General features: G+C 44.1%; 2 protein-coding genes across 8 annotated transcripts in view; one reads left to right on the forward strand and one right to left on the reverse strand.

The window, feature by feature from the left end:
- Positions 1 to 5742, forward strand: part of TLE2 (TLE family member 2, transcriptional corepressor) — a 77660-nt gene extending 71918 nt beyond the window's left edge. For all 4 annotated transcript variants that reach the window (XM_039319299.1, XM_039319301.1, XM_039319300.1 and 1 more), the window contains exons 18-20: positions 386 to 536; positions 2675 to 2751; positions 4314 to 5742. In XM_039319299.1, the coding sequence (XP_039175233.1) occupies positions 386 to 536; positions 2675 to 2751; positions 4314 to 4421 (336 nt within the window). In that variant the 3' untranslated portion in view covers positions 4422 to 5742. The remainder of the gene's footprint in view (positions 1 to 385; positions 537 to 2674; positions 2752 to 4313) is intronic.
- A 1546-nt stretch (positions 5743 to 7288) lies between these two features.
- LOC120297059 (transducin-like enhancer protein 1) overlaps positions 7289 to 24224 on the reverse strand; it is an 83480-nt gene continuing 66544 nt past the window's right edge. For 3 of the 4 annotated variants that reach the window (XM_039319271.1, XM_039319268.1, XM_039319270.1), the window contains 9 exons: positions 21276 to 21411; positions 19196 to 19377; positions 19035 to 19114; positions 17557 to 17806; positions 15450 to 15697; positions 13599 to 13746; positions 12390 to 12540; positions 11555 to 11631; positions 7289 to 7840 (listed from right to left, as the gene is read on the reverse strand). In XM_039319271.1, the coding sequence (XP_039175205.1) occupies positions 7733 to 7840; positions 11555 to 11631; positions 12390 to 12540; positions 13599 to 13746; positions 15450 to 15697; positions 17557 to 17806; positions 19035 to 19114; positions 19196 to 19377; positions 21276 to 21411 (1380 nt within the window). In that variant the 3' untranslated portion in view covers positions 7289 to 7732. Of the gene's footprint in view, positions 7841 to 11554; positions 11632 to 12389; positions 12541 to 13598; positions 13747 to 15449; positions 15698 to 17556; positions 17807 to 19034; positions 19115 to 19195; positions 19378 to 21275; positions 21412 to 24224 lie in introns of those variants that run through there. The other variant, XR_005553676.1, reaches the window with a different exon arrangement.

Raw genomic sequence — 24224 nt, forward strand, 5'->3', positions numbered from 1 at the left:
CTCTTTCTTTTCTTTTCCTTCCTTCCTTCCTTCCTTCCTTCCTTCCTTCCTCTTTCTTCCTTTTTCTTTCTTCTTTCTTTCTCTTTCTTTTCTTTTCCTTCCTTCCTTCCTTCCTTCCTTCCTTCCTTCCTTCCTTCCTTCCTTCCTTCCTTCCTTCCTTCTTTCTTCCTTTTTCTTTCTTCTTTCTTTCTCTTTCTTTTCTTTTCCTTCCTTCCTTCCTTCCTTCCTTCCTTCCTTCCTCTTTCTTCCTTTTTCTTTCTTCTTTCTTTCTCTTTCTTTTCTTTTCCTTCCTTCCTTCCTTCCTTCCTTCCTTCCTTCCTTCCTTCCTTCCTTCCTTCCTTCCTTCCTTCCTTCCTTCTCACCCATCTCCCTCCTTTCTCCCCAGATCTTCTCCTTGGGCTACTGCCCCACGGGAGAGTGGCTGGCGGTCGGGATGGAGAGCAGCAACGTGGAAATCCTCCACGTGACGAAATCGGAGAAGTACCAGCTGCATCTTCACGAGAGCTGCGTCCTCTCCCTGAAGTTCGCTTCCTGTGGTAGGTTGCGTGGGTAAGAAAGAGGAGGCTGCTGTTGAAGGTCTAGCCATCCTTACTAAACCATCTGTCATCCCCCTGGTTGCATTTGTGCAACCCACTTAGCCAAGTCACAGTTGCACACCACAATAAAATGCAGGAAAGAAAAAAAAAATAATCAAAAAGATTTGAAGGTGGTGGTTTTTGAAGAAGAGATTGGACAGCCATTTATCCGGAATGGTAGACTTGTGGACTTCAAGTTCCAGAATTCTTCAGCCAGCCAGGGCTGGCTGAGGAATTCTGGGAGTTGAAGTCCATAAGGCTTAAAGTTGCCAAGTTTGAAGACCCCCAGTATAAGGTTTCCTACGTGAGTGAGGGGTTGGACTAGAGGACCTCCAAAGTCCCTTCCGACTCTGTTATTCTATTCTCTATAAGCTGGATGCTTTTAAATGTTGGGGTGGGGTGGGGTGGTTTAGTGGTACAAAGCAAGGCATTGGATATATTCATGACTTGATGTATTGGACAATTTCTCCGCAAGGGTTAATTGAACTACCACATTCCATATGTTGTCTGAATGTGGCCCTCGTGTGAGGAAAGGAAGATGGCTAATAATAATTAATAATAGTAAAGTTGGAAGGGACCTTGGAGGTCATCTAGTCCAACCCCCTGCTCAGGCAAGAAACCCTATACCAGGGGTAGGCAACCGAAAACACTCAAAGAGCCACTTGGACCCGTTTCCCACCAAAAACAAAACACCGGGAGCCGCAAAATCCTTTTGATATCTAAAATGAAGATAACACTGCATATATCCTTTTTTACCTTTATTATAGGTGTGTGTGTGTTTGTGTGTGTGTGTATGTATGTATGTGTGTATATTAAAAATAAAAGTAAAAATAAAAGTAAAAATATGACATTAAAAATAAAAGTAAAAATATGACTTGGGAATATCCATACTATTAAAACAATGATCACCAGGAGAATGCTTTAAGAGAATAAAATTACATACACACAGGATATATGCAGTGTTATCTTCATTTTAGATGTCAAAAGGGTCTCTCTCTCTCTCTGTTTCTCTCTCTCCCTCCCTCTCTATCTGCCCTTGGTCTGCCACTCCTCTTCCCCCCCTCTCCCTCTCTCTCTCTATTTCTCTCCCTCTCTTTCTCCCCCCCTCCTATCTGCTGCTCACCTGGCAAGCTTCAAGCTGTTGTCCAACAAGCTCGGGGGTAAGCAACCTCGTCTCTTTTATGACTCATGGACTTCAACTCCCAGAATTCCTGAGTCAGCCTAGCTGGGCTAGCTAGCTCTCTCCTGCCCTTCCTGCTTCCTGCTGAGACGCAGCAAAGGGAGGAGCTCCGCCCAGTAAGCTTTTCAGCTCCTCGGAGAACACTGTGAGTGCATTCTCTTTTACACATACACACACAGACACACACACACACCCAGACACACAGAGAGAGAGAGAGAGAGAGAGAAGCAGGGAAGTGCAATTGCCTCTCTCTGTCTCTGTCTCTCTCTGCAAAGGCAAAGGAGGCTGGGAGCCACAGGGGAAGGCTCAAAGAGCCGCATGCGGCTCCGGAGCCGCAGGTTGCCGACCTGTGCCCTATACCATTTCAAATAAATGGCTGTCTAGTCTCTTCTTAAAAACCCCCAGTGTTGGAGCATTCACCACTTCTGGAGGCAGGTTGTTCCACTGGTTAATTGTTCTAACTGTCAGGAAGTTTCTCCTTAGTTCTAGGTTGCTTCTCTCCTTGATTTTAGTTTCCATCCGTTGCTTTTTCTCCTGCCTTTGGGTGCTTTGGAGAATAGCTTGACTGCCTTGTCTTTGGGGCAGCCCCTGAGATATTGGAACACTGCTATCATGTCCTCCCTCGTCCTTCTCTTCATTAGACATACCCAATTCTAATATCTAATTTCTAGATGACCTCCAAGATCCCTTCCAACTACTACTACTATTTCTTCTCCTTCTCCTTCTCCTTCCTTCTCCTTCTCCTTCTTCTTCTTCTTCTTTTCTTTTTTCAGTGCCATTGTAACTTGGAATGGTCACTAAATGAGCACTCTTAAATGGCTCCTGGGACTTCAGAAGGGGCTCTCTCCCTTCCCATCTGTAATGTTCAGGCACACAGACCGGATCTCTTCTCTATTTTTCCTCTCCTCTCTCACTATAGGCAAATGGTTTATCAGCACGGGCAAAGATAATCTGCTTAACGCGTGGCGGGCTCCCTATGGTGCCAGCATCTTTCAGGTAATGGAGACTGAGGCTTGCAAAGCTGTTGGTTGAATGCTTTTGCTCTCTGCAGAAAATGCAAAGTGATCAGGGGATTTCTGGATGGGGAAGGAGACGGTACGATTCAGCTGGGATTGGTTTTAAGAGGACCCAGGTTGTAACGTGGCTCACTTCTTAGAGCAGTGGTTCTCAACCTGTGGGTCGGGACCCCATCTGGGGTCGAACGACCATTTCATGGGGGTCACCAAACAACGCAGTCTGCCATTTTTTCCCCTTTTCCTTAGCTGTGCTACTCCCTTTTATTCTGCTGGCTTTTGAAAGCCAATAGAATAGACTCTCTTGAATAGAGTCTAATTCTATTGGCTTTCAAAAGCCAATAGGAATTGTCCAGGCTGTCTCTGCCCTGCTGAGCCCGCCAAAAGTCCCATTCTGCAAATGGTGCTGCACCAATTGAGTAGTCCTCGACTTACGACCGGTTGAGTAGTCCTCGACTTACGACCTGTTGGGGGTCGCGGCATTAAAAAGGTTGAGAACCACTGTCTTAGAGCTACCATAGAAGGTGGGACTTTTCCTTCAGCATAAATATTCGGGCGTAATTCTAGACAACTGCTCTTGTCCTAACCATGGGCATGAGATCAAATTTAATTTAATTGAAATTAATTTTTTTTAATTTAATTAATGTAATTAATTTAATTTAATAATTTAATTTTTTAATTTAAATAATTTATAATTTTATCCCACCTTTATTTTTATAAATAACTTGCTAATATATCTAACAATTCCTCCCTTCTCCTGTTGTCCCGACAACAGGCCTGTGTGGTGGGTTGAGCTGAGAGAGAGAGAGAGGGAGGGAGGGAGAGATTGACTTGGATGACTTTTACGCCTAAGACAGGACTAGAACTCACCGTTTCCTTGTGATTGGGCCAAGGTCACCCAGCTGGCTTTCATGCCTAAGGCGGGACTAGAATTCAATGTCTCCTGGTGATTGGTCCATAGTCACCCAGCTGGCTTTCCTGCCTAAGGCGGGACTAGCACTGCCTCCTGGTGATTGGTCCAAAGTCACCCAACCGGCTTTCATGTCTAAGGCAGGACTAGAACTCACCGTTTCCTGGTGATTGGTCCAAAGTCACCCAGCTGTCTTTTCTGCCTAAGGTGGGACTAAACAGTTTCCCAGTTTTTAACCTGGTACCTTAACCACTAGGCAAAACTGCCTCTGTTGATAGAGCGCCAGTTGACCACCTACCACCTTAAATTCCACCTGATTAAGGTTGAATATGGAGGATAAGGACCATTACAAAAAAATTCAATTTCGGTGGAGTGTAGCAGTGAAAGAATTAACGGCCTGGTAGCTAGCGGGGGAAAAAGCTGTGTTACCTCCCTAAACACGGCTTATTTCAGTTAATAGTTAATCCAGGGCTATTATTCAGTCGTTGTGGTGGCACCAAAGATTGCCAAAAGGAGACACCAGTAATTGGCATTGCCAATCGAGACGTCTTGTGCAAATCTGACGAATTTCCCGAATGTGAATGTCGGCAGAATCCATCCGTTTCTTCCCTTCATTTCCTTGCTTTCTTTTGCAGTCCAAAGAAACTTCCTCCGTTCTAAGCTGTGACATCTCGGCTAATGACAAGTTTATCGTGACTGGATCAGGAGACAAGAAAGCCACAGTTTACGAACTGGTCTACTGAGGCACCACGTTCCTCACCTTGGATGGCTAAGGAGGCCCAAACGCTTTCCGTTCTCCGGAAAAATGTATTTTCCCCACTGGCTTCGGAGACTGTGGTGCTGAAACGACCTTGGCGCTTCCATCCCTTTGCAGACGCAGGAGGACTAGAAACTTGAGAGCTGAGAGTGTCAGGAAGATATTTTTCTCCTCTCAAGAAGCAAGGGGTGCTTGTTTGGGTGTCTTTCAGGTCCCCAATGGACCAAAATCTTTTCATTATCTCCCTGAAGGGTCCAGAAAAATCACCTCAGAATGGTGTGTTTGACAAGCTGAGCAGCCAATCCGCATCTGGCTAATCAGAGCCCCACCCACGTTCTGGCCACCTGAATGCTGCAGTTCGTATTTTCATTTTTTGGGGTCCAAGCAAAAAAGTGGCTGCATTTACACCTTGCAGGTAGATCCACAGGTCATCCCTGACTTATGATCAGTTGCTTAGTGACTGTTCGAAGTTACGACGGTCCCCCCAAAATGGGACTTATTTAAAGTTGCAACTTCTTGTTCACCTCTGTGGTCATGTGACCAACAGCTTCTTACGACCTGGCCCTCATTTACAGATGTTTACTTCAGCTTATGACGTTTTTGCTGGAAAAATATTTGTTTCTGGGGCGGGGGAATTACCCCTTAGGATGCATTATGGTTGTAAATTGAGGATTATCTGTAGTTAGCCCACTTTTTTGCACACATGGGCTGGATCCGTCACTGTCCTGTTTCAGCTGTTCTGCAGCTCCCTCTTTTTCCTGGAGGACTGAGTGGACCACTCTAGGCTATTACTCTATGATTGCCTACTTTGGCTGACCCAGATTTGATTCATAAATACTTTGATACATTTTAGGGTTAAACCGGTCTGCTTTTTTTTCCCCAAACACCCAACCAGATTAGAAGGACCACACAAGAATTTCCACCATTGACCTGGTTAAGCACATCATGAGAATCTAGCCAACATTATTATTGGCCACTGATTCTCACAGCGAGACTAGTAGCTCACATGATGATGATTGCTGCTTTTCGGAAAACCACAGATGCATGCCTCTTAATGTTCTTTTTGCACTTTTGAACATAATGTACAAAAATTTGTTAGCTCAATCTGTTTAGGGAAAGAACTTTCCAAATGTTAAGTGCATAGATGGAAAAATAAAACATAAAAATATGTAAAACCTGTAAAGCTTATTTTTTAAAACAAACAAACAAACAAACAAACTTTTATGATGTTATTAGAATAGTATCCAGCCATGGCAATTTGAAGATGAGTGGAGTTCAATTCTCAGAATTCCCTGGCCAGAATGCTAGTTGGGGGGATTATGGGCGTTGAAGTCCATTAATGCTGGTTGGGGAATCCCTGTTTCCTGAACCAAAGGAAGTTGTACTGGAGCATGTGGGAAAAAGTCCAACCCCAGCTAATCAACAATTCTAATTGAAAGCCACTCTTGGACTATTTATGAGAAACGGAGAGAAACAAAACTTTGATTTGGGGATTAGAATGACACGGGTTTATAGAGGTAATGGAGACGCTTGTTAATGTTACGAGTCAGATGTGTGTTTTTAATCTATTATCTGTAAGAAAAACAAAGTCTGGAAGCCATTCCTTTTTTCCCCTCTCTGCCCTTTTATCTTGCATTTGGTCCTTTTTTCTATTTTCTTTGTTGATTTTTCATGTTTTTCAAATTTGTAGATAACAGATTAACAGTAATAGAGTGGAAGGGACTTTAAGTCTTCTAATCCAAGATAGATGGATAGATGACAGATGACCGATGATATAGATAGATAGATAGATAGATAGATAGATAGATAGATAGATAGATAGATAGATAGATGATACATAGATACTTCTCTGTACTCTTGAGACTCTAGAAAGAGTACAGAGAAGAGCAACAAAGATGATTAGGGGACTGGAGGCTAAAACATATAAGGAACGGTTGCTAGAATTGGGTATGTCTAGTTTAACGAAGAGAAGGACAAGGGGGGGGACATGATAGCAGTATTCCAATATCTCAGGGGCTGCCATAAAGAAGAGGGAATTAAGCTATTTTCCAAAGCACCTGAAGGCAGGACAAGACGCAACGGGTGGAAACTAATCAAGGAGAGAAGCAACCTAGAACTAAGGAGAAACTTCCTGACAGTGAGAACAATTAATCAGTGGAACAGCTTGCCTCCAGAAGCAGTAAATGCTCCAACACTGTAAGTTTTTAAGAAGAGACTGGACAGCCATTTGTCTGAAATGGTGTAGGGTTTCCTGCCTGAGCAGGGGGTTGGACTAGATGACTTCCAAGGTCCCTTCCAACTTTACTGTTATTATTATTATTAGATATATATATAGAGAGAGAGAGCTATAGGTAGATGTAGGTAGATAGTGACTGGTCATAAATTGAGGACTACCTGTATGGGATACAGGACCTGTGAAGTTTTTAATTTTGGCTCTGTGTATTGTGGGCATCCAGTCAGGGCCCTTCAATAAATCTTTTAATTGGATTTTCTACAATTTAAGTTGTAAACATTTGCAATCTGGCAAACTTTCTAAGTTTCCCACAACCTTCCAGGATCCACAATCGTGTTCCCAAGCACTAGAAGCATTTTTTTAATATATAAAAAAAGACTAAAATCTTGTCCCTATCGCTATTCCGTCTTACCTCCCTCTGTCTTCAACTTTCTGAAATGTTTCAGTTCTTCTGCACTCTGAACACGCTTAGAAAAACTAAGGTGTTTTTCAGAGTTGCACAAAGGCCCTGGGTAGGTCAATTAAGTCAAGATGGCGCCCGACCCCCCTCAGCGTGCGAGGGAAGCCCCACCCCTTTTTCACCCGAAGGATTCTCGCAAAATGGAAGAGATCGAGATAGGTCAAGTAACCCAAACACCATCATCTCTTTATTGAAAGTTCGTATTTCCTTTTTCTTTAAAAAAAGAAAAAAAAATTAGAATACACAACAAACTTTTCCAAGAAATTTCAATGTGAACACACACTTGCGCGCACTCACGCACACACACACACACACCAAAGAGAGAGAGCCAACCCTTGTTCCCACCATGCCACGATAAGAACAACTCGGGAGAGAAACCGCAAAGCTCCGCAAATGCATTGGGTTGCGTGGAAGACGGAGCCGGCTGCATTCGCACAACCCACCCGGCGTCCTCGTTGTGGGTTCCAGGTTCCTGGTTCCGTTCCCGGACTTGTTGAGGGGATTTATTCTTTGGCTGGATAAAAAAAAAAAAACCCGAGAAGGGGCGCACAAAACAGCTGCCCCTTTCTCTTGCGGTCAGTTTGGAACAACGCCGGGACTCGGGTCAGTACATGACTTCGTAAACAGACGCCTTCTGGTCCCCAGATCCGGTGACGATGAATTGATCGTCTGTGGAAATATCGCAGCTAAGTACGGATGAGGTTTCTTTAGACTGTGGAGACAGGAAGAAGGGAAGGTTACGCAAAGGGAGACGGGTGTGGGTGTGTAGAAGAGGTAGTCCTCGACTTAATGACCACAACAGAGCCCCTCATTTCCATTTCTAAGCGAGACAAGTTAGGGGACAGTTAGGGGACTGCAGGCTAAAACATATGAGGAACGGTTGCTGGAATTGGGTATGTCTAGTTTAACGAAGAGAAGGATGAGGGGGGACACGATAGCAGTGTTCCAATATCTCAGGGGCTGCCCCAAAGAAGAGGGAGTCAAGCTATTCTCCAAAGCGCCTGAAGGAAGGACAAGAAGCAACAGATGGAAACTAACCAAGGAGAGAAGCAACCTAGAACGAAGGAGAAACTTCCTGACAGTTAGAACAATTAACCAGTGGAACAACCTGCCTCCAGAAGCGGTGAATGCTCCAACACTGGAAGTTTTTAAGAAGAGACTGGACAGCCATTTGTCTGAAATGGTATAGTGTTTCCTGCTTGAGAAGGGGGTTAGAGTAGATGACCTCCAAGGTCCCTTCCAACTTCTTCTTCTTCTTCTTCTTCTTCTTCTTCTTCTTCTTCTTCTTCTTCTTCTTCTTCTTCTTCTTCTTCTTCTTCTTCGTCTTCTTCTTCTTCTTATTCTTCTTCTTCTTCTTCTTCTTCTTCTTCTTCTTCTTCTTCTTCTTCTTCTTCTTCTTCTTCTTCTTCTTCTTCTTCCTCTTCTTCTTCTTCTTCTTATTATTATTATTGAGTTTTGCTCAGTTTTACGACTTTTCCTGCCACAGTCGTTAAGTGAACCGCTGGTCATAAATTGAGGACAACCTGTATGGTGTACGGGGCCTGTCAAGCTTATTAACTTTGGCTCTGTGTATGGTGGGCATCCAGTCAGGGCCGACCCATACATCTTTTAATTGGATTTTCCGCAATTTAAGTTATAAACCTTTGCCATCCCGCAAACCCCTTACCCAAAAATTTGCATCCTTCCACAACTTAAGAGACACTAAGTTGTTAAGTTAGTAACATAATGGTGAAGCGAATCTGGTTTCCCCATTAACCTAAGCAGTCAGAAGGTCGTAAAAGGGGACTGCGTGACCTTGGGACACTGCAACCGTCATAAATTTGTCTGAAATGGTATATGGTTTCCTGCGTGAGCAGGGGGTTGGACTAGATGACCTCTTCTCTTCTCTTCTTTTCCTATTCTATTCTTATTCCTATTCCTATTCCTATTCCTATTCCTGTCCTATCCTATCCTATCCTATCCTATCCTATCCTATCCTTATCCTATCCTATCTTAAATCCAGTTGATCATACGATGACCGGCTTTACAAGTGCGACGACTTATGACAGGCTCGTAAGTGGAAGACTTCCTGTATGCATTGAATTCCTCCCAAGAACTTCGGATGTCTAATGTATCTACATAGTATATGTGCAGATCCGTGTTAGTATTATTATTTTGCACCTTTTCCCGTTCTGCAATATCTTGTCTCATTTGGAGATAGATTCCCATATGCTATTCATCACAAGGAAGACTCACAGAAAGAGGCTTTTAAAATTATTTTCCAAGTTTTGCTAATATGGAATTCTTCCTTCCGTCCCACACGATAGGGTTAATATTTTGACTTTTCACCCAGTTCTCTTCTGCACATTATCAGAGTATTTACCATAATATCAAGATCTGTTTCCTGACCAGTCAATATCAGCAAAAACCACAGTTAGTGAAAACATCAGAGAGTTAGTTGACCTTGACTTGAAGGCTCGGCTGTGCTTTTTTGTTGGATGCGAAACAGTTCTGTTTATGTCTCTTTTTTTGCAATGTTTTTGGTTCTCTTCCTGCCTTGAATAATTCGAGTAAATGGATTGAGGGCATCGGAAGAGATCCCAACAATCCAACCTGTGGTTTGGAATTATTTGGTACAGGAATTATTGCCATCATCTTACTCACAAAATAGCCACTGTCTTACTGGACTTTGTACAAGAATCCTTAAGAAAGTTCTTTAAAAGCACTGCAAAAAATCTATCTATCTATCTATCTATCTATCTATCTATCTATCTATCTATCTATCTATCTATCTATCTATCTATCTATCTATAGATCGATAGATGATAGAGGTAGAGATAGATAGATAGATGATAGATAGATATAAAATATAGATATAGATGATAGATAAAGATAGATAGATAGATAGATAGATAGATAGATAGATAGATAGATAGATAGAGCGGAAAGAGACCTTGGAGGTCTTCTAGTCCAGCCCCCAGCTCAAGGAGGAGAACCTACACCATCTCAGACAAGTGACTGTCTAGTCTCTTCTTAAAAATCTCCAGTGATGGAACACCCACAATTTCTGGTGGCAAACTGTTTCACTGGTTGATTGTTCTCACTGTCAGGAAGCTTCTCCTTAATTCCAGGTTGCTTCTCTCCTTGATCAGCTTCCAACCATTGTTTCTCATCCTTCCCTCTGGTGCTCTGGTGAACAACCTGGCCCCCTCTGCCTTGTGGCAGCCCCTCAGATGCTGGAACACTGCTATCATGTCTCCCCTATTTCTTCTTTTCTCTAGACTGGCCAAACCCAAGTCCCGCAGCCGTTCTTCGTATGTTTTCGTCTCCGGGCCTTTGATCATCTTAGTTGCTCTTCTCTGAATTTTTTCCAAACTCTTCAGCATCTTTTTTGTGATCTGGTGACCAAAACTGGCTGCAATATTCCAGGTGTGGTCTTACTAGGGCTTTCTAAAGCAGTACTAGTACTTCAGACACATACATACGTATATATTTTGTTGTAACTTTGAACGGTCACTAAACGAGTGGTTATAAGTTGAGGACTCTCTGTATTGTTCAAGATTACTATAGCATCAAAATTCTGGGCCGTTGAGCTTTTCTAATCAATAAACAAACACAACCTGAGGTGGCGCAGCAGTTAGAGTGCAGTACTGCAGGCCACTTTAGCTGACTGTGTTCAGCAGGTCAGCGGTTCAAATCTCACCGGCTCAAGGTTGACTCAGCCTTCCATCCTTTCGGGGTAGGTAAAATGAGGACCCAGATTGTTGGGGGCGATGTAATATATATATATGTATGTATGTATGTATGTATGTATGTATGTATGTATATATATATATATGTGTGTATATATATATATATATATGTAGGTCTTTGGTTGTTCGGGTTTTCTCCCGCGTAAAATTGGAAGTGTCTTGGCGACGTTTCGATGAAGTCCCATTCGTCATCTTCAGGCTGGTGTTTTCAGCTTCGTGCTGCTCGAAGCCTGAAGATGACGAATGGGACTTCGTCGAAACGTCCAAAGACAGACTGATTACACCTTGAATTTATACAGCGCCTTGCAGACTAGAAAAGCGATTTCTTTTTCTGACAAAGAATTAAAGAATTAATTAAGTCTCCCAATTTAATTCTTTAATTCTTTGTCAGAAAAAGAAATTTGGATATATATATATATATATATATATATATATATATATATATATATATATACACACACACACACATACATACATTGCTTACTGGTGTACACCGCTTAGAGAGTGCTTGCACTTAAAGCGGTATATAAGTCTCATAAATAAATAAATAAAATAAACAACAGCCACATCTAAAAATAGGCTTTCGTGAGCAGCAATACGGCCCTCCCACTTATATATACAGCATAAAATGGAGAAGATTAAACATTAGCCAGTTACAGCTTTGCATCATTTTGGGAACAGGGTGCTACTCTTACCTGGAATATGCTGGCCCCATAAGGGGTCCGCCAGGCGTTTAGCAGATTGTCCTTCCCTGTGCTGACAAACCATTTCCCTGTAAGTGGGATAAACAGAGGCAAGCTTATGGGTCTCTTCGAGGTCTGATCCTGGTCAGCTTTTTTCCAAGATCAGGCAAACTCAGTTAGGGAGTTTTGTTTTAAACGAGCTATTCAACAGTTCTGCGTATCTAAGGCAATGTGCAATAAAAATCCATCGGTTAGAGCAGTATTCTGCAAATTCTGCCACTTTAAGACAGGTGGACTTCAACTCCCAGAATTTCCCCCACCAGCACCCCAATGGTGCCCGAAACCTGGAATGTTTTGCACAGAATCCCGGAATAGTGGACTTGGAAGGGACCCCAAAGATCATCTCTACTCCAATCTTATGCATTGTGCAGGAAAAAAAACTAGAATCCTAAAACTGTGGATTTGGAAGGCACCCTAAAGATCATCTAGTCCAACCCCCTGCACGATGCAGGAAAAAAAAAAGAATCCTAAAATCGTGGAGTTGGAAAGTTCCCTAAGGATCATCTAGTCCGGCCTTCAGGAGTCTGCAGAAAAAGTAGAATTCTAAAATAGTGAAATTGAAAGGTACCCTAAAGATCATCCAGTCCAACCCTTGTGCTCTTCCAGCCACCCTTGAGAAGGGGCGATTTCTCTCTCCCAACACCTAGAAGCAAAGTTGTGTAATCTTGTACAACTCTGGGAGCTGAAGTCCCTCTGTCTTAAAGTGGCCAATTGTGGAAAAACGCAGAGTTAGCGCATCTTCACAACACAAAGGGTGAAAGGAGCCCCTTTAAGGAGTGACACCTACCACAGGAAGCGAACTTCAGGGAGAGGACGCAGCTCTCGTGAAGATGCAGCTGGTACTTCTCCGATTTCGTCACGTGGAGGATTTCCACGTTGCTGCTCTCCATCCCGACCGCCAGCCACTCTCCCGTGGGGCAGTAGCCCAAGGAGAAGATCTGGGGAGAAAGGAGGGAGATGGGTGAGAAGGAAGGAAGGAAGGAAGGAAGGAAGGAAGGAAGGAAGGAAGGAAGGAAGGAAGGAAGGAAGGAAGGAAGGAAGGAAGAAAGAAAGGAGGAAAGAAAGGAGGAAAGAAAAAAAGAGGAAAGAAGGAAGAAAAGAAAGGAAGAAAGAAAAAAGGAAGGAAGGAAGAAAGAAAAAGAAAGAAAGAAGAAAAGAAAGAAAGAAAGGAGGAAAGAAAAAAGAAGGAAGAAAGAAAGAAAGAAAGAAAGAAAGAAAGAAAGGAAAGAAAAAAGGAAGGAAGGAAGGAAGGAAAGAAGAAAGAAAGAAAGAAAGAAAGAAAGAAAGGAAGGAAGGAAAGAAGGAAGAAAGAAAGGAGGAAAGAAAAAAGAAAAAGAAAGGAAGGAAGAAAGAAAAGAAAGAAAGAAAGGAGGAAAGAAAGAAAGAAAGAAAGAAAGAAGGAAGGAAGAAAAAGAAAGAAAGGAGGAAAGAAGAAGGAAGGAAGGAAAGAAAGGAAGGAAGGAAGGAAGGAAAGAAGGAAGGAAGGGACAGTTGAAAATTAAAGTTTAAAAAGGTTTGAAGGCCAGGATGGCATGGAATGGCATGGAATGAATAGAGTAGAATACAGTAAGGAAAAAGATGGGGCACTTGCAACAGAAGTAGAGGAAATGGAGGCAGAAACTAAAACCGGCCCCAAATTCAGTCTGAAGATTCTAGTCCTCGTGATGGCCAAAGTTCAATGAGGTTGCAATCTCACCGAAACCCAAGAAGAGGAAACGGAGGCAAGCAAACTAAAAGCGGCCCTAAATTTAAGTCTGAAAATTCTAGTCCTCGTGATGGCCAAAGCCCAATGAGGGTTGCAATCTCACCGAAACCCAGAAAAGAGGCAGGACGGTTTTCAGGAGAGATAAAGCTAACAAGAGGAGCAGGGAAGCAGGAAGCTGCCCTTGTGTTTTACGGAAGTTCTGGCATGAAATCCCACCAGGACTGCCCCAATTTTGCTGGGCCCTCCTTCTTACGCTCCCCAACCTCTTTTCTCCCCTCTGTCCCGGCTGACCTGGGAGCTGAAGTCATGTTGCTGCAGCTGCCGGCCTTCGCGGAGGTCCCAGCATCGGACGGTGTTGTCCAAACCGCCCGTCCAGAGTTTGGTGCCGTCGTTGGAAATGTCGATGCAACTTGCCCCGTCCGTGTGACCCTGGAACTGCCTGGAGGGAGAGGAGAAGGAGAGGAAGGAGGAGGCGGAAAGGAGAAAGAGAGAAGAGGAGGAAGGAAAAAGAGAAGGAAGGAAAGAAGCATGGGAGGAGGGAGGGGAAAAGGAAGAAGAAAAAGAGGGAGAGATGAAGGAGAAGGCAGAAAGAAGAAGAGAGAAGAGGAGGAAGGAAAAAGAGAAGGAAGGAAAGAAGCATGGGAGAAGAGGGGAAAAGGAAGAGGAAGAAAAAGAGGGAGAGATGAAGGAGGAGGCAGAAAGAAGAAGAGAGAAGATGAGGAAGGAAAAAGAGAAGGAAGGAAAGAAGCATTGGAGGAGGGAGGGGAAAAGGAAGAGGAAGAAGAGGAGCAGATGGAAGAAGAGAAGGAGGAGGAAAAAAGAGAAGGCAGGAAAGAAGCATGGGAGGAGGAGGAAGCAGAAAAGAAGAACACCGAGGAAGAGGAGGAGAAGGAAATGAAAAGAGATGGTGGAAGAAAAAGGGAAGAAGCACAGGAAAAAGAGGGAAGACAAGAAGCATGGAAGAGAAGGGGGAAGAGGAAGGAGAGGAGGAAGAGGGGAGAAGGAAGGAAGGAGGAGGAGGAGGAAAAGGAACAAGAGAAGCAGCATGGAAGGAGGAGGAGAAGAAGAAAGGGAAGTAGGAGCAGGAAGAGAAAGAAGACGGGGGAAAGAAGAGGAGGAAGAGGAAGAAGAAAAGAAAAACGGAGGAAGAGGATGGAAAGGAGAAGGAGAACCATGAGCAAAAAAAAAAAAAAATACATTCACATTCCACGGATGTAGCATTATCTTCAGGAACTCATTAACCAAACTCATGCACGTTCCTAGTCCTTATGGGCATAAAAGTGTGCCTGAGTGCATTTCATAGCCAATGCCTGCCAGAAATAAGTGGAACATCACAAAAAAAAGCATTCCCTTGGGGTGGACGGTCTCCACCACTTCCACAAGCTGAGAAAAAAAATATATCAATATCGGAAACAGCCTGTAAATAATTGGCATCTTTATGAAGACTGTTTTTGTCTTATGGAACCAGCCTTCCGATCACTATACAACAACAACAACAACAACAATAATACAGTTGGAAGGGACCTTGGAGGTCTTCTAGTCCAACCCCCTGCTCAGGCAGGAAACCCTATACCACTTCAGACAAATGGCTGTCCAATCTCTTTTTAAAAGAACCTCCAGTGTTGGAGCATTCACCGCTTCTGGAGGCAGGTTGTTCCACTGGTTAATTGTTCTAACTGTCAGGAAGTTTCTCCTTAGTTCCAGGTTGCTTCTCTCCTTGTTTAGTTTCCACCTGTTGCTTCTTGTCCTAGCTTCAGGCGCCTTGGAGAATAGCTTGACTCCCTCTTCTTTGGGGCAGCCCCTGAGATGTTGGAACACTGCTATTATGTCCCCCCCTCGTCCTTCTCTTTGTTAAACTAGACATACCCAATTCCCGCAACCGTTCCTTATATGTTTTAGCCTCCAGTCCCCTATTGGTTGATACAATGCAGAAAAACTGGAAATATTTCAATTAACCATTAGGTTTAATGGCAATATTAAAATCAACATTAAGTTAAACTTCTGCCTGGTCTGTTTTTAAGTGGACCCCCAAAGGTGAGAGGTGTAATGGCCAAACTCCGTGACCAGGTGGGTGCCTGGAGTTGGTGCTTTCCCACGCCAAACGGTCACGGCAGCCCCTCGGGTCCGGAGGAGAGTCCTTACCGAACCAGCGTTTGGTTCTGCAGATCCCAGACTACGATGTTGCCGTCGCTGCAGCAGGAGAAGCAGACTTTGGCGTCGGGGCTGATGGCCAGGGCGTAGCAAGCCGGGGCGGAGGAGGTCAGCTCGGCCTTGATCCGGGGCGTGGGGGCCGCCAGGTCCCAGATGGACAAAGTGCTGGCTTCGCCCCCCACGATGAGGCTGTGGCCGTCGGGAAGAAGCTTGCAGGATCGGATGTAGTTGTCTCGGTTCTTCGGGGGGAGGGGTGGGGTGGGAGAGAAAAGAGAAAATCAGAAAGGGGGGGAAGACACAGCATCCCCTCATCCCCCCATGGTAGAGGGTTTCCTGCCTGAGCAGGGGGTTGGACTCGATGACCTCCAAGGTCCCTTCCAACTTTATTATTATTATTATTTATTATTATTATTATTATTATTATTATTATGGATCATCGCACAGTCAGCCAGATGTTCAGACTGGATTTGGCATTTTGTCTACCTATCGAGTCCTTACCCAGGACCTGGGATAGGCAGATGTGGATGTTTGATGGTATTACAGATATCGTCGCAGGATGGAAGCAGTTCCTAGTAAGGCCGCCTTTTGCAATTGACTAATAGCGAATTTGTCAATGCCAATGGTGTTCAAGTGGTGCTCCAGTTGTTTTGGGATTGCACCCAAGGAGCCTATGACTATTGGTACTACCCTTGCTTGCTTTTGCCACAGTCTTTCTATTTCTATTTGTAGGTCTTTGTATTTTGTTATCTTCTCCAGTTCTTTCTCGTCTATTCTGCTTTTCTTCTTCTTCTCTTCTTTTCTTCTTCTTCTTCTTCTTCTCTTCTCTTCTTCTTCTTTTTCTTATTCTTCTTCTTAATTATTATTATTATATTATTATATGATCATCAAACAGTCAGCCAGATGTTCAGACTGGATTTGGCATTTTGTCTACCTATCGAGTCCTTACCCAGGACCTGGGATAGGCAGATGTGAGTGTTGATGGTATTACAGGTATCGTCGCAGGATGGAAGCAGTTCCTAGTAAGGCCGCCTTTTGCAACTGACTAATAGCGAATTTGTCAATGCCAATGGTGTTCAAGTGGTGCTCCAGTTGTTTTGGGATTGCACCCAAGGAGCCTATTACTATTGGTACTACCCTTGCTTGCTTTTGCCACAGTCTTTCTATTTCTATTTGTAGGTCTTTGTATTTTGTTATCTTCTCCCAGTTCTTTCTCGTCTATTCTGCTGTCTCCAGGCACTGCCACGTCCACTATCCAGACTTTTTTGTCTTTCTTATCGACAATTGTTAAATCTGGGGTGTTATGTTGCAGGTATTATCCCTTGTGAGGGGCAGGGGATTGGGTCCTCAAATCTGCTCTCTGGGAAAGATACAATTCCTCCCTTCTGGAGCCTTGGAGGAGATTGTTAACAGAAAAGTTCCTGGCTCATTTGGTGAGCATTAAAAGCAGGAAGAAAGGTAGGAGAGCCGTAAAAATAAGACAGCCCGACTTTAAATCTAGATGTCAGTGTAAAGCATTCATGCTATAAACCACCATAAGTGTTTCTTGGAAGGATGAGCATTTGCCGGAAAGATTTAAAGCTAAGAAAATAGCTGGGGGGGGGAGGGAGGGTTTCTTTCAATTGGCTATGGAAGGAAGGAAGGAAGGAAGGAAGGAGGATTGAAAGTGGGAGTAAAGGAAGGAGGCAGGGAAGGAGAGCAAGAAGGGAAGGAAGGGAAGAAAGGAGAGAAGGAAAGACAGGAAAGGAGTGAAAGAGAAGGAAGAAGGGAAGGAGAAAGGGAGGAGTGAAGGAAGGGAAAAGTGGAAAGAGGGGGAGGGAGGGAGGGAGGGAATGAAGGAAGGGAGAGAAAAGAAGGAAGAAGAGACTGAGGGAAGAAGAAAAAAGAGGAGACTGAGGGAAAGAAGGGAAGGATGGAAAGAGGGGGAGAGAAAGGAGGGAAGGAGGGAGAGAGGAAGGAGTGGATGGATAAAAGGAAGGAATTAAGGAAGGAAGGGGGAAGGGAAGAATGGAAAGATGAGGAAGGGTCATCACAACATCCAATCCAGACTCGACCCAAAGCTTGGCCCACGGCCGTTCAGGGCCACTCCTGCTTTGCTTACCAGGCAGTCCAGCTGCGCCACGGGGGTCTTGGTGCCCGGCTGCCCCACGTCCCAGACCTTGACGCAGCCTTTGCCCCCCGTGTAGACGTGCTGGGTGGAGTGGCTGATGGTGACGGCGCAGACCACCTCGCCGTGGGAGAGCGTGTGCAGCTGGCGGGCGTGGCGCGGGATCCCGGAGCCGATCAGGGCGTCGGGCGGGAAGGGCACCGGCTGCATCTGCCCGTCTGCGCTTACGTGGAAGGAGTAGGCTCTGGGGGGGGGGGAGAGGAAGGACAGACAGAGCCAAAGAGAGAGGCCTGCTTACAGACAACCTATAAAGGACTGTGGGGAAGAGAGCCGAGCAGCTGGAATCGAGCAACATCTGGAAGACGAGATCAAATATTAAGCCACGCTCTCTGAAGCTCTCCGCCTTTGGCTCTGCTCTTCAGCTCTTTTTGACATTCAAGCCTCGCGCTTCGGTCCCTCTGGATCTCAGCTAAAACGCTGGAAATTCTCTCCCTCCCCCTCCCCCCCCCAGAGAGGGAGAAAAAGAACCCTGCAGCAATTAAGAGCAATTGAATAGTAGCTGGAATGGATAAAGAGAGGAAGGGAAGGGAAGGCAGGAGGGGAGGGGAGGAAAGAGGAAAGAAAAGGGAAGAAAAGAGGGAAAGGAAAGGAAAAGAAAGAGAGGAGAGGAGAGGAAGGAAAAGGAAGGGAAGGAAAGAGGGAAGGGAAGAAAAGAGGGAAAGGAAGAAAAATGAAGGGGAAGAAAAGAGGGAAAGGGAAGGAAAGGAAAGGAAAGAAAGGAAATGAGAGGAAGGAAAGAAAAGGAATGGAAGAAAAGATGGAAAGGAAAGAGGGAAGGGAAGAAAAGAGGGAAAGGAAAAGAAAGGAGAGGAGAGGAAAGGAAGGGAAGAAAGGAAAGAGGGAAGGGAAGAAAAGAGGGAAAGGAAAAGACGAGGAAAAGGGAAGGAAAGAAAGAAAAGAGGGAAGGGAAGAAAAAAGGAAAGGAAAGGGAAGAGGGAAGAAAAGAGGGAAAGGAAAGGAGAGCAGAGGAGAGGAAGGAAAGAAAAGGGAAGAAAAGAGGGAAAGGAAAGGAAAAGAAAGAGAGGAGAGGAAAGGAAGGAAAAGGAAGGGAAGGAAAGAGGGAAGGGAAGAAAAGAGGGAAAGGAAGTGAAGGGAAAGGAAGAAAAATGAAGGGGGAGAAAAGAGGAAAAGGGAAGGGAAGAAAAGAAAGGAAATGAGAGGAAAGAAAGAAAAGAGGGAAGGGAAGAAAAGAGGGACAGGAAAGAGGGAAGAAAAGAGGGAAAGAAAAGGACGAGGAAAAGGAAGGGAAAGAGGAAAGGAAAGAGGGAAGGGAAAGGAAGGAAAGAGAGAAGGAAAGGAAGGAAGTCTGGAATTTTTGCCCTGCATAATGTCCAGGACCTCCGTCCCGGAAAGGAGGGCCTTGATTCGGACCCCCCCCCCGCTTTCACAACGGATGCAAGAGCTTCACTTACGGCTTGGCAGAAGTTATGCCGGCCTGCATTCCCGCAGAAAGGCCTGAGGCCCTCAAATGCGCGTGAGGATCATAAGCTACCTAGAAGGACAGGGGGATCTTCGGTTAATACCAGGGAGGACCCCCTTCCCCTGCTAAGGGGCCTTCTCCCCACAGACTCACCAAAGGGGAGCGCCCGTAGCTGCCCGTCCCCACCACGGCGGCCCCGTTCAGCTGGGGGGAGACCAGGTGCAGCCCGGCGTAGGCGCCGGTGCCCACCACGTCGCCGTTGACTGAAACATGGGCGACGTTAAAAGCCGCTTGATAGGAACTTTGGACGGTGAGCGGATTCCGCAGGCTCAAAGCTGGAACCAAAAGAGACGATTCTGGTGTTCATTTTCCCAACTGCTTCAAATTCACCCTAGAACAGTCCTGCTCGGCCTCAGCAGCTTTAAAATGTGTGGACCAGAACTCCCCGTCAGCAGAATTCTGGGAATTTACATCCACAGGTCTGGACTGAGGAATTCTGGGAGTTTTAACTCCACAGATCTGGACTGAGGAATTCTGGGAGTTTTAAGTCCACAGATCTGGACTGAGGAATTCTGGGAGTTTTAACTCCATAGATCTGGACTGAGGAATTCTGGGAGTTTTAACTCCACAGATCTGGACTGAGGAATTCTGGGAGTTTTAAGTCCACAGATCTGGGTTGAGGAATTCTGGGAGTTTTAAATCCACAGATCTGGACTGAGGAATTCTGGGAGTTTTAAGTTCACGGATCTGGGTTGAGGAAAAGAGCCGAGGTGGCGCAGCAGTTAGAGTGCAGTACTGCAGGCCACTTTAGCTGACTGTGTTCAGCAGGTCAGCGGTTCAAATCTCACCGGCTCAAGGTTGACTCAGCCTTCCATCCTTCCGGGGTAGGTAAAATGAGGACCCAGATTGTTGGGGGCAATGTAAATATATATATACATTGCTTACTGGTGTACACCGCTTAGAGAGTGCTTGCACTTAAAGCGGTATATAAGTCTCATAAATACATAAATAAATTCTGGGAATTGAAGTCCATAGATCTGGGCTGAGGAATTTTGGGAATTGAGTTTGACAGATCTAGACTGAGGAATTCTGAAGTTTAAGTCCACTAATATGGGCTGAGGACTTTTGGGAGTTGCACACTTCTTAAAGTTGGTGAGGTTGAGAAATACGGTCTTAAAAGCAGGCCTGCATTTCAATTTAACTCCTCTTTCTCTCTCCATCACTCTCACCCACACTCACTTGTCCAATCTTAAACTTTAAAAAATAAGCAAGCTATGTGTTACACACTCTCTAAGTCAATTAACATTCTGGCCAACCACTTTTAGTCTGCTAGTAACTTTTATGAGCATATTGACAGGGGTGCTTTAAAACTGTCCTTTCATCAGTTCCACATCTTCTGTCAGATAAATTTGGTCCTCCACTTTATTATGTTTTTTACTGCTTTCTTAATAGCTTTACGGTGATGCCTTCCTGCCACAGATACTTTCCTCCCTACAAAAAGAAAAAAAAAACCCTCTTTGCAACTCTTTGTTAATCCAATGGGAATTGCTTTAAGTTTCTAGTCCTTATGACGGGGCGCAGAAGTTTGTGAAACAGAACCAGGGCAATTTAAAACTGGCCATTTTTAAAATTATGAACTTCAGTAAAAGGGACAGTAGATTTATCTTCATCGATCAGATGCTCAGAAAACCTTTTGTCTGTGCGACAAAAAAGAACGAAAAGGACCCAGAAATGTTATTAAATAATCTTTGTGCATTGCAGCAATAGGAAACTTTCTTTCAGTTTTTTTCTGAATTCTCCAGACTTTGAATTTATTTATTTTTTGACCAAAAAAAGCATGTTTCTTTTTCACCCAGGGCCTTATGAAAATTTGCCCTCTTTTTTTTTTTTTTTTTTGTAAGTTCTGTTATATTGCTGACTCCACAACTATTCATTCTGGCTTCTTAAGACTTCACAAAACTATCATACTTAATTTAAAAAAAAAAAAAAAAAGTTTAGAAAAATAGAGAGAGAGAAAGGGGTGGGGGTAAAGTGGGGAGATATTCATCTGATTCCTAATTTTGCATTTGCTTTTCATCAGGGACCCTATTACCGACTCCCACCCCCCCACTGCAGTTAAAAAACTAGCATCTGTGTGCTAATTTTCTCAATGCGGGGAGAGGCCTAAGCAATATTGCAAGGTGTAATCTCCCCTTAAACCACTTCCAGCATCCCTTTCAACCCTCCACATTACCGAGTGACTCCACCGTCTGCTTTGCTACTCCTGGACGGAACTGGGAGAGGCTGCCAGACGATCCGGGCATAGTAGTTCCATCCCCTTGGGAATTTGGGGTGTTGGACTTCAAACCGGGAGTAACTGCTTTCTCTACCTGCAAAATACTGCTTATTTATTGACATGAAAATGGAAAATTAAAATAAAAGGATCATTTATTTATAGTCGAACCCCCCCCCCCAGCTTTCCATGGGCAACACCGGTCCTCAGATGATTTGCATTTCTTCCTGTTTATTTTGGTTTGTATTTTGTGTTTTTTTACATCAGTGGTTCTCAACCTTTTTAATGCCGTGATCCCCAACCGGTCGTAAGTCGAGGACTACTCAATTGGTGCAGCACCATTTGCAGAATGGGACTTTTGGTGGTCTCAGCAGGGCAGAGACAGCCTGGACAATTTCTATTGGCTTTTGAAAGCCAATAGAATTAGACTCTATTCAAGAGAGTCTATTCTATTGGCTTTCAAAAGCCAATAGAATAAAAGAGAGTAGCACAGCTAAGGAAAAGGGGAAAAAATGGCGGACTGCGTTATTTGGCGACCCCCGTGAAATGGTCGTTCGACCCCAAGTGGGGTCCCGACCCACAGGTTAAGAACCACTATTTTACATGAAGCTTAGAGTTGGGAGCGACTTGAGGTAAGTTGGAAGGTCAGAAGGGATTGGAATTGGATGAACAAGTAAATGATTTTTTACAAGATTTACTACCTCTCTGCATCACCAAATCGAATCAAGTTTGTGCAAGTCCCCCATACAGTCTTGAATTTCTGCTTGGCCAATCCAAATACGTTGGTTTAAAACAGGGGTCTTCAAATTTGGCCCTTTTATGACTTGTGGACTTCGACTCCCAGAATTCCTCAGCCAGGCATGCTGGCTGAGGAATTCTGGGAGTTGAAGTCCACAAGTCATAAAGGGGCCATAGTTCCCTCCTGCTGGCTGAGGAATTCTGGGAGTTGAAGTCCACAAATTATGAAGGGGCCATAGTTCCCTCCTGCTAGCTGAGGAATTTTGGGAGTTGAAGTCTGCAAGTTATGAAGGGCCCATAGTTCCCCCATGCTGGCTGAAGAATTCTGGGAGTTAAAGTCTGCAAGTCATGAAAGGGCCAAGTTTGAAGACTCCTGGTTTAAAAGAATGGCTGAATTGAACAATTCACTTCCTGAAACAGGAGGGAGGAAGTAGAAACAACCCCCAGGGCTGCGGACCGGACCGGCACTGATTCGCAACATGCCACCAACCGGGCCACGCAAACCAGCAAAGCCGCATCCACAGGATGCAGGCAGCATGCAAAATCTCTCCCCTTGGTGCCCAAAAGGTTGGGGGCTGATGGAGTAGATGACCTTTGAGGGACCCTAATAACGCTGCAACCATCATAAATACATGCTGGTTGCCGAGCACTCAAATTTTGATTACTTGATCACAGAGATGCTGTGACAGTCACAAGTGCAAGCACTGGTTGCAAGTCTGAACTTTTTTCAGCAGCGTCATAACTTTGAATGGTCATTAAATGATCGTATGTATGTATGTATGTATATATGTATGTATGTATGTATGTATGCATCTATCTATCTATCTATCTATCTATCTATCTATCTATCTATCTATCTCTACATCTCTCTCTCTATCATCTATATCTTCTGTCTGTTCATCCTTCCATCCATCCCCCCCCTCTCTCATCTATATCTATCTTTGCCTGTTTGTCCATCTATCTATCTATCTATCTATCTATCTATCTATCTATCTATCTATCTATCTATCTATCTATCTATCTATCTATCTTTATGTCTGTCTGTCTATCTATCTATCTACTTATCTATCTATCTATCTTTCTTTATGTCTGTCTGTCTGTCTATCTATCTATCTATCTATCTCTACCTCTCTCTACCAACTATATCTATCTTGTCTGTCTGCTTATCTATCTATCTATCTATCTATCTATCTATCTATCTATCTATCTATCTATCTATCTATCTATCTATCTACCTACCTATCTTTATGTCTGTCTGTCTGTCTGTCTGTCTGTCTATCTATCTATCTACTTATCTATCTATCTATCTTTCTTTGTCTGTCTATCTATCTTTATGTCTGTGTCTATCTATCTATCTATCTATCTATCTTTATATCTGTCTGTCTGTCTATCTATCTATCTACTTATCTATCTATCTAACTTTCTTTGTCTGTCTGTCTATCTATCTATCTATCTTTATGTCTGTGTCTATCTATCTATCTATCTATCTATCTATCTATCTATCTATCTATCTATCTATCTATCTATCTGTCTGTCTGTCTGTCTTTCTGTCTTTATGTCTGTCTGTCTATCTATCTATCTCTACCTCTACCTCTATCAACTATATCTATTTGTCTGTCTGTCTGTCTGTCTCTACCCCCTCTCTCTCATCTATATCTATCTTCTGTCTGCCTGCTTATCTATCTATCTATCTATCTATCTATCTATCTATCTATCTATCTATCTATCTATCTATCTATTATCTGTCTGTCTGTCTGTCTACCTACCTAACTACCTACCTATCTCTACCTCTATCAACTATATCTCGTCTTCTGTCCGTCCGTCCATCCATCCATCCATCCATCCATCCATCCATCCATCCATCCATCCATCCATTCATCCATCCATATGGTTAGTCCTCAAATTACAATTTGGACCTGAGGGGAAAAAAAAAGATCTTGCAAAGTTGGAATTGATTGTTTGAACATTTTAGTCCCATCCAGTCTGCTGCTACCACCGCAGCCACGCCCACCCAATGGGCCACACCCACCCAATGAGCCACACCCACCCGGCACCCGACGATGCATAAGTGGGTTTTGGGTTGCAGTTTGGGCACTCGGTCTCTAAAAGGTTCTCTGTCACCGATTTAGGCGAATCACTGCAGTGGTTAAGTGAACCTTGCAGTCGTTAAGC

The sequence above is a fragment of the Crotalus tigris genome, unplaced genomic scaffold (assembly GCF_016545835.1).
Source record: "Crotalus tigris isolate CLP2741 ecotype Arizona unplaced genomic scaffold, ASM1654583v1 scf7180000022970.308977840:1548163, whole genome shotgun sequence".
NCBI classification, from domain to species: Eukaryota; Metazoa; Chordata; class Lepidosauria; order Squamata; family Viperidae; genus Crotalus; species Crotalus tigris.